At 40.1% G+C, this 16,197-nt stretch overlaps 1 protein-coding gene and 1 pseudogene across 2 annotated transcripts in view; one reads left to right on the top strand and one right to left on the bottom strand.

Annotated features, from left to right (window-relative positions):
* MTHFD2L (methylenetetrahydrofolate dehydrogenase (NADP+ dependent) 2 like) overlaps positions 1–16,197 on the top strand; it is a 132,799-nt gene that overhangs the window by 95,299 nt on the left and 21,303 nt on the right. The window contains exons 7-8 of one of the 2 annotated variants that reach the window (XM_044224047.1): positions 8,185–8,310; positions 9,266–9,487. In XM_044224047.1, coding sequence (XP_044079982.1) covers positions 8,185–8,310; positions 9,266–9,444 — 305 coding nt within the window. In that variant the 3' untranslated portion in view covers positions 9,445–9,487. Of the gene's footprint in view, positions 1–8,184; positions 8,311–9,265; positions 9,488–16,197 lie in introns of those variants that run through there. The other variant, XM_044224048.1, reaches the window with a different exon arrangement.
* On the bottom strand, positions 5,096–6,966 carry LOC122889633 (annotated as a pseudogene).

The following is a 16,197-nucleotide window of genomic DNA, read 5'->3' as shown; positions in this document are numbered from 1 at the left end:
TCAGAGGGGAGAATGGTGTTGGTTTTAGAGTGAGGCAAATCCAGGAGAGTCTGGGGCTGGTCAGTTGAAAGTGCTATTTGTACACCTTGTGCCTCACTCCCCCACACCTAATGGCTGGCGGCTCTCCAGTTGCAAACCTGACCAATTTGCGGTTCTCCCCCGACACAAAGGTTTGGGGAAATTTCACAGACAAAACAAGGTTCTTGTTTTATGAAGAATGTCCTCATGAAATTTAACTTAGTGACCTGAAGCACAGTTCTTCCACAGGATTTCCCAAAGTTCAGAAGACACTCTCTGAACTTCTCAGTTCTTAGAGCTGATTTGAAGAATGGATTTATCCAGGTTACTCACATCTCCTCCCTGTGAACTTCTCCCATGTAGAGATACAACAAAAATGACAGGGACATAGGCAAATTTCATTTTAAGTAGTGAGACTGATCTCTACTAAGGATAAAATATATTTTTTTAAAGATTTATTTTAGGGGCGCCTGGGTGGCTCAGTGGTTTAAGCCTCTGCCTTCAGCTCAGGTCATGATCTCAGGGTCCTGGGATCGAGCCCCACATCAGGCTCTCTGCTTAGCAGGGAGCCTGCTTCCCCCTCTCTCTCTGCCAGCCTCTCTGCCTACTTGTGATCTCTCTCTGTCTATCAAATAAATAAATAAATAATCTTAAAAAAAAAAAAGATTTATTTTATTTATTTATTTGACAGACAGAGATCAGAAGTTGGCGAGAGGCAGGCAGAGAGAGAGGAGGAAGCAGGCTTCCCACAGAGCAGAGAGCCCGATGCGGGGCTTGATCCCAGGACCCTGGGATCATGACCCGAGTTGAAGGCAGCGGCTTAATCCACTGAGCCACCCAGGCGCCCCAAGGATAAAATATTTTTAACTGATTAAGTAATCAAAGGATTCTTAAAAAAGGTTCCTTACTCTTGGAGACAAAATAAGTTCAGCATTTGGGGAGCTTTAATAAAAGAAACCAAAGTTCAGACTCAGTAAAAGACTTACCTCATCATTTCAGGGAGACCAATAGTTCCCTATCCCAGCAAGAGGCTCAAGAGGCCGCAGAAGTACCCATGGTTTCTGAGTTGAGATCTTGAATCATGGCCAAGAGTGGTTACTGATGAGATCTTCGTGGATCTCCAGTATTGTTGAATTTTGGCTCTCCCTAAATACCCAAACAATCCATTGGTAAAACTATCTAAGCTTACGGTTACAGAGATGTGGGAAGATACTGTCTTGGCGGTCTATTAGGAAGAGTGGTGTCCTGTACCTTCCTACAATCATCAACCCTGTGAAGGTTAATTCTGAGCATCTCTTTCTAATTCCATGTTCAGTTGATGTCACTTGCCATCTTGAGGTCCTATGGTAGGGGTATTTATGCCATAGAAGAGTTTTTATACCACAGAAATGATCAAATTCCACAAATCAGGGATTCGCCACCCCCCCCCCCGACAACTCCCTGGGAGCCAGTTTACTTTAGTAGTGTCTTGGGGTATGGAAGTAAAGTTGGGATCTTTAGATGTTGGAATTAGTTTTAAGGAATTAGTTTAAGGCAAGTCTTTCAACTTGCATAGGATTGGGTAAGGAGCATAATACAAAAGTTTAGGATTGGTGGGTACAACAAGGTAAAGGATTTTGAAGCAAGGATTTTTCAAGGGTCTTGGAGAACAAATAGTCATGTGATACTATCTACTGAAAAGCTAAATAATTAGATATTAATTAAAATGAGTTTTTTTAATAACTTCCCAGGACAGTGAAATTAATTACAACTTCGATCTTTCTGAGCAAGAGTTTCCTGGAATAATAGTCATGTTGATGAAGACAGTGGAATAGCAAAGTCATATTAATGTATACAGTAAGCTGTGTGGGTGTGGATGGTTTCGGTTCTCACATACAATGCTTGAGCCTTCAAATTATATAAGAATTAAGGATAGGTTTCCATGGAATTATCAGCAAAATAAATAAATAAATACATACATACATAGATAAATAAATCTCATAGGAAATAGTTATTTGAAATCACTATTCATTTTCAACTTAAAAAAAAAAAACCCTCTGACTCCACATCCTAATAGCATTTAAAATCTGTTGGTGTTTAAATATTTAGCAAATATTTAAATACCTTTTAATTCTATTTCACTGTTATCAAATATAAGAATTTAAATATATCACATTTGTATACCTGGGGAACTAAGTACATCTTGCCTAAGAAATTTCTTTTCAGTGTATTTAAATATATAATTAATGAACAACTTTATACTTCCAATCATTTGCCTCTACAAAATAACAATGTAGATAGATGCCTAGGAGTATTTATAATATCTGAGAGAAATTTTATATGTCCGTTTGTTATAATTTGAGCACTAAATATGGTTTATATTATTTTTTTCTTTTCTTTAATAGAATGATAGGATGAGAATCAGATCCTTGATTCTGCAAGGATCAGAAATGAATTAGATGAGAGAGAAAGAAAGGGACCTTTAATTTTACTATACAACAGACAATGTTTGAATCATAGAAGTGGAAAGCATTACTAACCTTCCCAGATCAATTCCTTCTTTAACTGATTGTGAATATTTCTAGTGAGGAATAAGGGCATTATACAGTTTCTCATTGTAGAGCATTTCCTTCCTTCCTTCCTTTCTTCCTTTTTTCCTTCCTTCCTTTCTTTCTATCTTTCTTTCTTTCTTTCTTTTCCTTTCTTTAGGTTTGTATGATTTATTTATTTTTTAAATTAACATATAATGTATTATTTACTTCAGGGGTACAAGTCTGTGAATTATCAGTCTTACACACTTCACAGCACTCACCATAGCACATACCCTCCCCAATGTCCATAACGAGCCACTCTATCCCTCCCCCAACCCCCCAGCAACCCTCCATTTGTTTCCTGAGATTAAGAGTCTCTTATGGTTTGTCTTCTTCCCAGGTCCCATCTTGTTTCATTTTTTCCTTCCCTTTCCACCATGAACCCCTGCCCTGCCTCTCAAATTCCTCATATCAGAGAGATCATATGATAATTGTCTTTCTCTGACTGGCTTATTTCGCTCAGCATAATACCCTCTAGTCTTAGCAGGGAGCCTGCTTCCCTTATTTGACAGGCAGAGAGACAGGCAGAGGTGTGGTGGGGGAAGCAGGCTCCCTGCTGAGCAGAGAACCCAATGTGAGGCTCGATCCGAGGACCCTGGGATCATGACCTGAGCCAAAGGCAGAGGCTTTAACCACTGAGCCCCTCAGGTGCCCCTTTCATGAATTTTTAATCAAGTGCAACACCTGGTCAGAATTATACATTTAACTCCTCTTTAAATTCTCTTGTTACTTACAGTCCCCATCCCAAAGTGCGCTACATGTTAACTGTTCTGATTTTGTTCATTTACACATATAGGCTGTGTAGCTACTGCTGTGTTCAAAAACCAAAACATCTCAATCACTAAACAGCCACCTTTTTTTTTTTTTTAATTTCTCATTATTTTGTGTTCAGCTGGTCAGTTATGGTGACCTTGGCTTGTTTCTTCTGAGTTTGACTGAGCATTCTCTAGCATCTGCCTTCAGCTGATTAGCTAGAGTCTAGTCTACGATGGCCTCAGCTGAAATGACTCAGCTTTCCTCCACAGGATTTGTATCATCCAGTAGGCTAGCTTGAGTTTATTCTCATGGCTGTCACAGGGTTCCAAGAGATATCAGAAGAACGCAAGACCTCTGTAAGATTAGCACCAGAATAGAGTAGAGCAGAGAAAGGCAGAAAATAGACCTGGAGGAGAACAAAGAAGAAATCACCATCATGGTGCCAGTGTGTTCTTCTATGTTCATTATAAAAAATTTTTTAAATGGCACCAACAAATACTTTTCATGGAAAACCTCTATAGAACTTCTTACAGATGCATTGATTAACAGTTTTAGAAAACATTATTTAACTATCCCTGACATACCAATGAGAGCTTTTATCCAACCATGTTTCTCCATCATGTTAATAAGGGTTTAGTGAAAAATTTTGTCAAATTTGATGCTGCAATTAAGAAATCATCCAGAATCTTGGAACACTGGAAAAAATAAAATAAAATCACACACACAAAAAAAGTCAAAAGTTAAAAATAAATAAATAAATAGAAATCATCCAGAGTTTTCTGAACAGAAATGATCATCACTGCATTTAATTATAATAGCAAAATATTAGAAAGATTTCAGAACTGTATAACTTATTATGTTAATCCATATAAGAAATTATTTCATGTGGGTTTTAAGTTTCAAATAATTGATAAAATGGGGAGATGCTCACAATTTAATTTTAATGACAGAATGGTAGCATACATAAACACAGTATTGGCAAATTTATAGGTATCATATTTTATATATAACATATAAATATTTATATATCCTAGAAAAACAATAAAAATATACTTACTATCTTTGAATGTCATGATTATGTGATTTTTATTTTCATCCTAAACTTAAGATATTTTCTAGATTTTTCTAAAATGGACATATCTGATGTCATCCTCAGAAAAAATTAATCATGTATTTAAGGTTTTTCCATTTTGTAATTTTCCTGAGAACTAAAGTCAAACATGCATTTCTTTCTATTTGAAAATTGTACATTTGATTATTGTGAGTCTGATATTCTCTGAGAAAACATAATGAACAACTACAGCTGGGAGGGAAATTTGAGTCTTTCTCAAAAGCATAGTAGCTGGATTTTAATACCTGTTTCATCAACATTTTCATCTTTAAAATATTTCCTGCAGCTATATCATATATCAATATATATGCCCTTTTTTCTTTTTAAAGAGAATATTTACTTTTATTAACCATCTGTACAACTTCCATTCAGATCACTACAGCTTAAAATAGATCACTACCCTTTTGGAGCTCTGCAGTAACTAAGAACAATGGATAAAATCCATACAACAACAGTTCAAAAAAGTTCACACCACCCTCAGTTCAGAACATGATTCACCAAGCTTAGATTATATAAAAAGAATGATTAGAAATTAAATACCTCAATAAGGTTTTTTAAATTATTTATTTATTTATTTTATTTGTCAGCAATAAAAGTCTGAATTTTATTTTATTTTATTTTATTTTTTAAAGTCTGAATTTTAAACTGATTCTTGGACTGGTGGCTCGCATCCATCAGCTCATTCAAGTTTAGCACTGGTCTCATCCCCAGTGGCTTCTCCAGAACAACTCCTTTCATCATGAAGCTCCATGAGCTTTCCCAACTCAAACTTGGCCTTCTTCAGCGTTTTTAATTTTCTAACAAAGAAAAATATCATGCAGTGAATAAATAGATTGACAAGGCCATTCTGTGTCTTTCCTGAGGCTATCCGGAATCAATTTCTTGGCCACTTCTTTCAAGTTGTTTGTCTGCACCTCTCAGGTCATGATTTCCATCATCTTTTTCCGAATTTGGTGTGCCTGTCGGTGCTGAGCAAAATCTGATTGTTGCGTTTTTCAGTAAAACCAACACAAAATAGACAAAGTAGTCTTGACATCAACATGAGCTTCAGTCATGGTCTGCTGGTTTTTGACCATGGAGCACATTCTGTCATGGGTAAGATCCATTCCATGGAAGTTAGTAAGGCAGTTTTTACCCTGAACATCCTCAGTAATGAGCTTGAATTTTCTAAGTACAATTTCATCATTCTACAGATCAGCAAGGCTCACTTTAAATACACGGCCCTTGAGGCCATCAGATCCTATTTTGGTTCTTTGTGTTCTTGTAACTAATGTTTTTCCAAAATTTCTTGCATTGGTCAAAGCTGGTGCTTTCACATCATACCAGTCTTTCTTCGAAAATGGATCAACCGCTTTCTTCTTGGCTCCCTTTTGCCACCTTTCATAAGGTGCTCGTTCTTGTTGACCGCCGTGGCACTGCTCAGAGAGCCAAAAGGCTATGTTTTCTTTTTCTATTGGATTCCAAGAAGAAATAGGATTTATGACTATCTTTAGAACAGTATTTAGTATCTATGCTAGACCTGATAAAAAGGAAGAAGTTCTATGGGCTAGGATAAGAAAGCAAGAGAAAAAACATATTCCAAACATCAGTGCCTCATTGGTTATATTATTATATGGTTGAGGAACCTATCAGATACTACATCTATTTTAGCTCTGATCATTTCCTTATGGCTTTTAAATTTTTTAAAAAGATTTTATTATTTATTTATTTATTTGCCAGAGAGAGAGAGAGAGAAAGAGAGCGAGCTCAAGCAAGCACAGGCAGAGGGAGCAGCAGGCAGAGGGAGCAGCAGACTCCCACTGATCAAAGAGCCGATGTGGGATTCTCCTGGGATTATGACCTGAGCTGAAGGCAGACACTTAATCCACTGAGCCATCCAGGCATCCCAGCCTTTAAATTCTTATTTGTACTAAAAATCATTATGTCGACAATGTGACATTTAAGCCATCTGAAATGTTTATTAATTTTTTTTAAGATTGTGTTTATTTATTTGACAGAGACAGAGAGATACTGAGAGAGGGAACAATCAAGGGAGTGTGAGAGGGAGAAGCAGGCTTTCCACTGAGCAGGGAGCCCAATGCGGGTCCCAATCCCAGGACCCTGGGATCATGACCTGAGCTGAGGGCAGCTACTTCATGACTGAGCCACCTAGGCACCCCATGGAATGTTTAAATTAATAGTTTAAATGTAGTAGAAAGCCTCTGACAACACAGCATGTGTCTTTTTCTTCCAAGGGATGTAGAATGTGAAAATGAGTAAATCACCTCCTAGACACAGTGGTTGTAAAGATGGCCTCAAAATCTTTGATTTTCCTCTCACTAAAAAGTGGACTCTGTCCTTGAAATCCAAGTGGATTCTGTCACTGCCTAGCTGATAGAATATGACAGAAGTGATACTGTGCCAGCTCCCAGTTTCCATCCTTGAGCTAGTGGCAACTTCTGGTCCCCGTTTCTTGGAACACTCATTCTTGGAAACCAGCTGCCGGGAAGCCCAAGCCACAGGAGAGGCCATGTCTGCGTGCTCCAGCTGATAGCCCCCGCTGAGCTCCACCAAGTACGAACAGCAAGTGCAGCCCTATGAGTCAGCCATCTTGCACAATCAGCCCAGTCACATGTTGGGATAGCTCCAGCCTTAGCCACCGTCAGATTGCAGCTCTATGAAAGACCCCCAAGAAAGACCCAGCTCCTGAGCTCAGTCAACCCACAGAACCATGAAATGTAATAATGAAGTGTTGTTTTAAGACACTACGTTTGGGGGGACGCCTGGGTGGCGCAGTTGGTTAAATGACTGCCTCCGGCTCAGGGCGTGATCCTGGAGTCCCGGGATCAAGTCCCACATCAGGCTCCCAGCTCCATGGGGAGTCTGCTTCGCTCTCTGACCTTCTCCTCGCTCATGCTCTCTCTCACTGTCTCTCTCTCTCAAATAAATAAAATAAAATCTTAAAAAAAAAAAAAAAAAAAGACACTACGTTTGGGGATGGTATCTTAGTAATTAACAAAAATAATTGGAACATTAACCCCTGTTAGCTGGCACTGTCAGACTTGAAATAAAGTTAAGAAAATAGTTCTAGAAAATGAATGGCAACGTAAGACGTAAGTTATCTTTCACTGCAGTGGAGAAATAGTGAGTAGAGCTGAGTATATCATATACCTTTCCAAGTCATTTACAAACATAATGAATCAAAGAAACCAAGAAAAAATAAAAAGAAAGTCCAAGGTAACATCGTGTTTAGAGTTGATGGGACACCATGACGTGTGCAGTACTTGACCATTTACTACAACCCTGAGAAATCAAATTATTATCACCTCATTGTTTTCTTTTTATTCACCTTCCCCACCCACTCCACGCTTCCTTTTCTCTACCTCCAGTTTCCAAATAGTTTTCACTCCACCCAACCTGGACAGGAGGCTGCTTCATATCCATAAGGTCCCCATGTTATTTACAGTGCATGAAATACGAAAGGATGCTACTCCACTGGGGTTCCATCTGGAGAAGTCTGGTAGCAATCTCAGAGGTGAAAGGGTCAATCCAGGCAGGATTTCATGCACAGAAGCCACCATGTGCCTTTCTTCTTCTGCTTGATCAAGAAATGATCAAATGATCACATTTCTTCCTAGAAACAGTGTATTCTGTACGTCTTTTAAACCCATGACAATGAAACAGATCTATAAACCTTTGCTATGCTCAAGGATGAAGGTGAAGTATTTTCCAACTCTGTTTTGCTTTCAGGTATTCCAAAGTTGATTACCTCGGATATGGTTAAAGAAGGTGCTGCTGTAATCGATGTGGGTATCAACTATGTCCATGACCCAGTGACAGGAAAGACAAAATTGGTGGGAGATGTGGACTTTGAAGGTAATAAACTCTATCTCTTTTTAGGAGTGAAGCAAATGAAAAATTCTACTTTTCAGGTTTTGATAGTGGAAACAGAACCTTTGTATTTGATGCAGACTTTACTACATTATTAATCACTGCACCTCTTTCCTCTGAGGGACAAGAGTGTAATCACTCACTTATTTCTAACTTTCCTTCCTCCCTCTTCCCTCCCTGCCTCCCTCTCTTCCTTCTTCCCTTCTTTTCTTCCTTTCTTCGTTCCTTCTTTTCTTTTCTCCTCTTACTTCTGGGAGAAAAATACAATTACACCATTAATATTTAGTTTTAAGATTAAAGTCCTTATAATGCAGGTTTTTAGTGAAAGAACTCAGCTGGCCTTCTGTACCAGGCATTATTTTTATTTTTTTCAAGTGTGTCTCGTCCTTTGCCCTCTGTGCTGTATATTCAGCCATTCACTCTTAAAACCAGAAGGCATCTTGGGGTGTGTTTGCTAATCCTAACAATATTTCAAATCTAGAGAGTTACCTGCTTAATTCAAGACAACATTCTTTACTTGTGTTTTAAAGGGGATGAGGAAGAGGAACTAGATTAACATTTCTGTGGCCATTGATGGAGATAAGGCATCAAATGAATAGTAACAAACAATTCTAACTCCATGCCTTATCTCTACTGAGCCCCTGCAAAGATAGTTTCCCCCTAATCCAATTTTCCTTCCAATATCTTCATCAAATGCTTATAGGCATTCAGGTTTTCAGTATAATCTAGGAATCTTAGATGTCCAATAAGATATGAATTAGTCAAGGAAATGGATTTTTTCATATTAGAAATACTATATATTGGATTGATCATCTGGCCAAAAAAAGCGAGGCCATGTCAACAACTGTATCAGCTATACCTGTGTCTTTATAGACAAACTGAAAGGAATAATAGATGATGCCCATTTTAAAGTAATTCTAAATTTTACATTTTGTCTTAGAATCTGGTCATCAGCCAATGGTTTACCCACATCCTAGCATGGTATTGAATGAAACCAAACACCCAGGCACCCAAGCATACTGCCTGAGCCTGATGCTTAAAAAAGAAAGAAAGAAAGAAAGAAAGAATCTCCAAGGACACTTGTACTGCAATACATTGTGGGGACAGAAGCGCAAATAAAAATAGTGGGGATGTGGTATATATACACAATGGAATACTATGCAGCCATCAAAAGAAACGAAATCTTGCCATTTGCGACAACATGGATGGAACTAGAGCGTATCATGCTTAGCGAAATAAGTCAAGTGGAGTAAGACAACTATCATATGATCTCCCTGATATGAGGGAGTGGTGATGCAACATGGGGGCTTAAGTGGGTAGGAGAAGAATCCATGAAACAAGATGGGATAGGGAGGGAGACAAACCATAAGTGACTCTTAATCTCACAAAACAAACTGTGGGTTGCTGGGGGGAGGGGGGTTGGGAGAAGGGGGGTGGGGTTGTGGACATTGGGGAGGGTATGTGCTTTTGGGTAGATTGGAGGGGGAGATGAACCATGGGAGACTGTGGACTCTGAGAAACGGTCTGAGGGGTTTGAAGTGGCGGCGGGATGGGAGGTTGGGGTGCCAGGTGGTGGGTATTGTGGAGGGCGCGGCTTGCGTGGAGCACTGGGTGTGGTGAAAAAGTGGTGAATGCTGTTTTTCTGAAAATAAATAAATTGGAAAAAAAAATAGTGGGGAGAACACAGTGCTGTCCTCACAGGCTGTCATTCCCGCAGTCCCTGCTAGGGATGGAGCTTCCCGTGAAGAAGTGTGGCTCTCCATGTGACCATGGGCGCTTGTGTGTATGTGTGTCACATCTATGTGCCAAACTCTTTAGGAAGTGACCTCATTTCTTTATTTAATTTGTCATGTCCAATCAGTAATGTCAGGTATCGATGATTTATTTGAATTTCTCAACACAAAAAGAGTAAGGGAAACGTTTCATTTTAAAACCTGACCTTATTTTATTTCTTATCCTTGTACGGTCATTCTGCTTCCTGATAACATTACAGTTACCACGCGCTTATTGCAAAATCACTGTACGCTTATGATGTACCCAGGTAGCATAGGCAGAACCCAGCATGAGGCAAGAAAAGCAGATATTTGCAGTGCACAACCTTGACCATGCTGGTAGGGCAAGCTTCCTCAGCAGTTCAACACATCTTTTAGGACCCTTCTCTCATGTGCTTGCCCATGGGTCTCAGACAATTTCCATGCGTTCTTAGGTGTAGCCCAGAAGGTTCTTTTGCTTGTGGGGGTATTCTACAAACATTAAAAAAAAAAAAAAGTGAGCATTTTGGGGTGTGTCCATATGACTAGTCACACATAGATAATATACCTCACATTGCACATCCCTCCACTTGGTAGAATCTATTAAACTGAATGGCAGTTACGTGTATCTAAATGTATAATGACACTTTAAAAAAAGAAAGTGGCAAAAAGAAACAAGGATATAAGATAACCGGGAAAGAACACCAGGCTGGGAGATAGGGAGGTGATTTTAGGCCTAGGAACTTTATGTCCTCTCTGGTTGTTGGCTATGTTACCAGTTAAATGGCAACCGTGATAACAGAGGCTCTTCCCAGCCCTAACGCTTGGTACATCTTGGACCTTGGATGTTTAGCTGCCTGATCCCGAATGATTAGGTAAAAACACAGCCACCTCTGGAAGGTCAGGGTCTTCTAATCCTGTCATAAGGTATGCCCATCTGCTGGATTATATTACTCCTGCTCCCCGCCCCTGGTTCGTAGACCCAGGACCCTAAGAAGACCCAGACTTGGTCTAAAAGGCCTTGCCAGCGAGGACATGACTCAGGCACCCAGAGGGGTAGGCGGGTGATGGGTTTTGACAAGTTGCTCTTCAGGTTGTTCATCGGGACTTCACCTGAGGTGAGGGATGATCCCTTGGCTGAGAGGGAGGAACTTGAACTTGGCTTAGGCCACAGAACTTAGAGGGAGCACTTGGCTGCAAAGTGCCCTCGGGAGAGTGTGGTTGCTTTGTGAGTATCGGTGAGCATTTTGCTCTAACCATACAGCCAACAGAAACAAGTGGATGCCAGTAAAGTCAAATGCGAAAATAAGTCGTCCTTTTAGAAATGTGCAGCTCGCTAGTAAAGGGAAACAGGGTGGCCTTTGGTGGGAACGATTTTTAAAGAATAATTTTATTAACTGACCCCCTTAGGGAAATAGCAGAATTAGGTAAATAATGCAAATTCAATGATTTGTAAAACCAGGAGGCGTTTTGTCTTTTTGCTTTCTAAGAAAATGTGGATGCGTACCAGTAATCTGCTGTATTATTAGATGTTTCGGCCTCACTTTTGAATCGGGCTCCTCGTTTATGAGTGATATTTTATATCAGACACAGCATGAGAGCTCCCTTACCCTATACTATACTTCTTGACAAAAGGTGACATAAATCACCCTAAGTATTTCTTTTTGATGTTCTTAATTTAGATATAATGTGCAACAGATGCATCCTCCTTCATCTACAAGTGTTTCTTGTTCTCATTTTTCCCTCTGTTCCATTCTCTGCTTCCTTCCCTCTTCATTCTCCAGAGCCCAGAATAGAATCGAGTAGCCCTTCTTGAGCTGGTGGCCTGGTATGGGGGTCACGACTCAAGGTGGCCTAGGGAGAAAAGATTGTCTCTCCATTCATCAGTCCTCCAATAATTGTGTGCCACCTCCGCCATAAAATTGCCAATATTCCTAGAGAGGAGGCAGGCAGATCTAGTAGAAAATTATATGGAGGGTAAGGAAGGTGGGAGAAGCTTTCTGACATGGGGACACCCTCTTCTCAGATCATTTGGAATTATTTTTCATTTAGTAATAATAGTGTTTGAGAGGTGCTTACTGTCCTTTCTCAACCTTTTACCTGAATTATTCATTTAATCCTTATGATAACCCTATAAGGCATTGTTATCCCTCGTTTTACAGAGGAACATGGAGCCTGGGCATCATCCCTCAGCTGACGCGTGATGGGACACTGTGGGTTCATAGCCAGGCACTTGGAATTTCAACCCTGCGTTGTCTCCACTATTCTTTATTTCACTGGGTTAATACTTTAGTTTTGAGACACAAACTTATTTCTTTTATGTTTCCCCCAGGACATGTGTGATAGCAAGTTCTAAAAGTGCCCAGATAATAGTATCCACATCCACCTGTCCTCACTCTGCCTGGTCTAATGTGCCCAGATTTCAGTTACCACGGTTTAGGGACAGAAGGACAGCAGTTGAGAGTTCAGGGAGCGTGCCGTGTTAACTGTAGCCACAGGCAGGGTGAACTCCTCTGCTCACTCTTCCACCTGCAAATCATGATGCAAATAACCAGTGTGCCCTGTGACCAGCAGCTGATGACGTCCCTTCCTTCAATTCACATTCGTGGCACACCTTTACTTGGTTCAGATGACCCCCACTAGTAAACCACATGACATTTTGCAAAAAGAGATCCCAGACCGAGGGAAGTGCGAGGAAAAAAACGGAAAGCAGTGATGTGGACGGTAGAGTTTCCAGTAGGTGACATGGGATATTGGGATCGCCACCACTTGCCCTTTGCGAGATTCCGGGCACACAGTCGGAGGAACTCAGCAAAGGCGAGCTCACCCACGAAAACGAGGAAAGTGGTGCTGGCGTAAATCTTCACATTGAAAGAACTGTCTTTCGTGACGTTGAAAGGGCAAGTACAAAATGGTGGAAGCAGACTCAGATTTGGAAAGGAATCTAAAAGTCCCCAAGGAGTAGGGAAGATACTTACCCAGTACTGCATGGTATATAAGCAGAAGAACACAAAACACTGTTCAAACTACTCTTTATAAGTCTTTGAAAATAAATAGAACACATTAATTCTCAATGTTTCTAATGTTTTCAATAAATTATGGCATACTAAATACATTTTTTAAAGATTTTATTTATTTATTTGACAGAGAGAGATCGCAAGTAGGCAGAGAGGCAAGACAGGCAGAGAGAGAGAGAGAGAGGGAAGCAGGCTCCCCGCTGAGCAGAGAGCCCGATGAGGGACTCGATCCCAGGACCCCGAGATCATGACCCGAGCCGAAGGCAGCAGCTTAACCCACTGAGCCACCCAGGTGCCCCCTAAATACATGTTTTCCTACTATTTTCAATTCCCTATACATGTACAAACCATAGGAAGAGAGTTTTTAATATTATGACAAACATTTTTATAGGTCATTGAACAAAACCAACAAAACCATTCCTCTCTGTGTGCCTTGAGGAGTTCATAGTGCCTTGAAGTTATTACTAAATTGAAATGCTATTTTGGTTTAAGTTGTTCCTTAATTATAGCATTCAAGATAGTTCATCATTGCTTCCAACATTTGACAAATGCTCACCCTTCCCCTTCTATTACCTGAACGAGCCTCTCCCCTCTAATTTAAGGCATTGCACGAAGAAACAGTATTTAAAAGCATCCGTGATAAAATTATTTTGTGTCTAAGAATTGTTTTCCTTACTAACAACACACAATAAATAATCTATCTTGAAAAATTTAGATTTGCTATACAGATTTTTAAAAATAGCAACAAAAACAACTGGATCTATCTACTTTCACCTGGTCATTTTCTACTAGCAGCTTTGAAAGAAACTTCATGCATTTCTCACAAAGAAGAGTGTATCTTCATAAGGTAGAAACAAGAGATTATGTGGCATGAATTGTAAATCACTTCTGACTGGGAAACCGTCTGGAGCACTGGACAAGCTCATAACTACACTGCTTTTATGACTGCAATTCGCTGAATGGATTCAGTGAGCCGAACGATCTAATTACTGACTTCCCGTGCTGTTAATTCAGCTAACTTCATTCATGCTGGCAAATTCTCAGGCCTCATTTGCACCTCGTGGCTACCACACAGATGTCTCTACAATCTTCGGCAGCTTTTAGTAGCTTCGCTTCAGTTTTATGATGAATTCCTCAGGGACTGCAGTGGAACGAAAGGAACTGGAATGTCTCGCTCATCTTCCCTCCCATCTCTCCTCCCTGTGTTTCGTCTCTGAGCACACCTCCACACTCCTTGTCTGGACCAAAGACAGGAGTAAGGCAATGCTGGGAAGAACTGCTGAGAAGGAAGGAAAGAAGTAGGAACAATATGGAGCTTTTCTCCAAGTCAGAATAGGTGAGGCTAATGTCTAAGAGCAATTCTGTCCTCTGACTTAAGGTTAACAGGAATACATAGAAGTTACTGAGAAAAGTCTAAAGGGTACATTACAGTGTCAATGAAACAGATTTAAATTATAAAAGTAGAGAAGCCACATTATTTGGAAAAGAGTGTCTACTCTGACGCAACCATTTTTTTTTTTTAAACTGTACTTCCTTCCAGATATCTCGTGTGCCTATTTTAGGTAGTTTGAGGAATATGTGCCTTATACCCTTAGATTTTTATCAGCAGTTTTCCACGCTGAAGCCCTGGTTCCTGGTTATGTTTAGTGAATATATCATAGTTTGTCTCACTCTGTCTCTTTTGTTAAATGCTGTTTGTGCTTTTCCCCCTCTAAGTATTGTACTAGAGGATAGGTTAAGTAGCCGTTACAAAGGGACCCCAAAAGAGATGAGCTTCAACCAGCTAGTTTAGCTTTCTCCTGCCAACATCTGGAGTTAGCTCTTCTTCCTTCAGGGATAACTCTTTCCTCAAACTGTTTGTATTCACTTGATAAAAGTTCCGTAACAAAGTACTAAACATCGTGTGGCTTAAACAACAGAAAGTTATTTCTCACCGTTCTGGAGGCTAAAAGTCAAAGATCAAAGTGTCACCAGCGTTGTTTCTCCAGGACGCAGAGGTGGCCAACTTCTCCCTGTCTTCACATTGTCTTTCCTCTGTATATTTCTGTGTCCAATTTTTCTCCTCTTCCAAGGACACCAGCCATATTAAATGAGGGTCCACCCTAAGGGTGTCATCTTAATCACCAAATGTAGTCACATTCTGAGGTACTGATGGTTAGGACTTCAGCGTATGAAGTTGGGGGAGACGCAGTTCAGCCCACAACACTGTTCCACTTGAGCGTTCTCTTCTTATCTACACAGCTGAAGTTGAATTGCCTCCTTATCCATGTTTTCTTCCATTGAAAGGTGAAAGAGAGATGAAGACAAGTGGCAGCTCTTTAAGAAAATTGACCAGAATATAGCCACAGGTCCACTCCACATGGGAGGGAAAGGGGTGTGGAATCCATCCATAGTCTCTAGATGGGAAGTCATGCTTGGATGAAGAATGATCCATTTTGTACGTGAGAACTTGAGAACTGATCTCTTACTCGGAGTACAGAGAGATTTCTTCATCCAGCCCCCACACACCATTCAGTCTACCCTTAATTCATTTGGCTGTGAAAACCTCCAAATACAATCTCATTACTTGCTTTTTAGTCAGTTTCCAGGCCTGGTCCACTTATCAGCTCTTTCCTGTGGAGTTAGTGGATGCCCAATGTCAGTGAAGTCCTACCTTGGCTCAGATCTTCCAGTATTAACCATGAACTCTGTAGATAAAGTATATGTAGATTTGTAATATGTAAATAGTACAATCTCACCACAATGTCTTCAGTTCTAAGTAAGCTTAATTTTATTATTCAATCATTGGTAAAGACTAGACACTTTTGTTTTTTATTTTTATTTTTTTAGAGAGAGAGCATGCATATGAGCGGGTGTGGGGGACTGAACAGAGGGGGAGAGAGAGAATCCCATGTCTCCATGCCCAGCACAAAGCCTGACATGGGGTTCAGTCTCACAACCCTGAGATCATGACCTGAGTCCAAATCAAGAGTTGGGTGCTTAACCAACTGAGCTACCCAGGCGCCTGAAAACTAGACGCTTTTGACAACTTCATGCCATGTTGAAAATCAAGTCCTTTTGTGGTTTCCAATTCTTAGTTCTCTTTACTGACCTTATTTTTGATC

This window comes from Neovison vison, chromosome 11 (genome assembly GCF_020171115.1).
Source record: "Neovison vison isolate M4711 chromosome 11, ASM_NN_V1, whole genome shotgun sequence".
In the NCBI taxonomy this organism is placed as follows: Eukaryota; Metazoa; Chordata; class Mammalia; order Carnivora; family Mustelidae; genus Neogale; species Neogale vison.
Note: the sequence above shows the minus strand (reverse complement) of the source record. Positions and strands in the feature narration are given on the sequence as shown.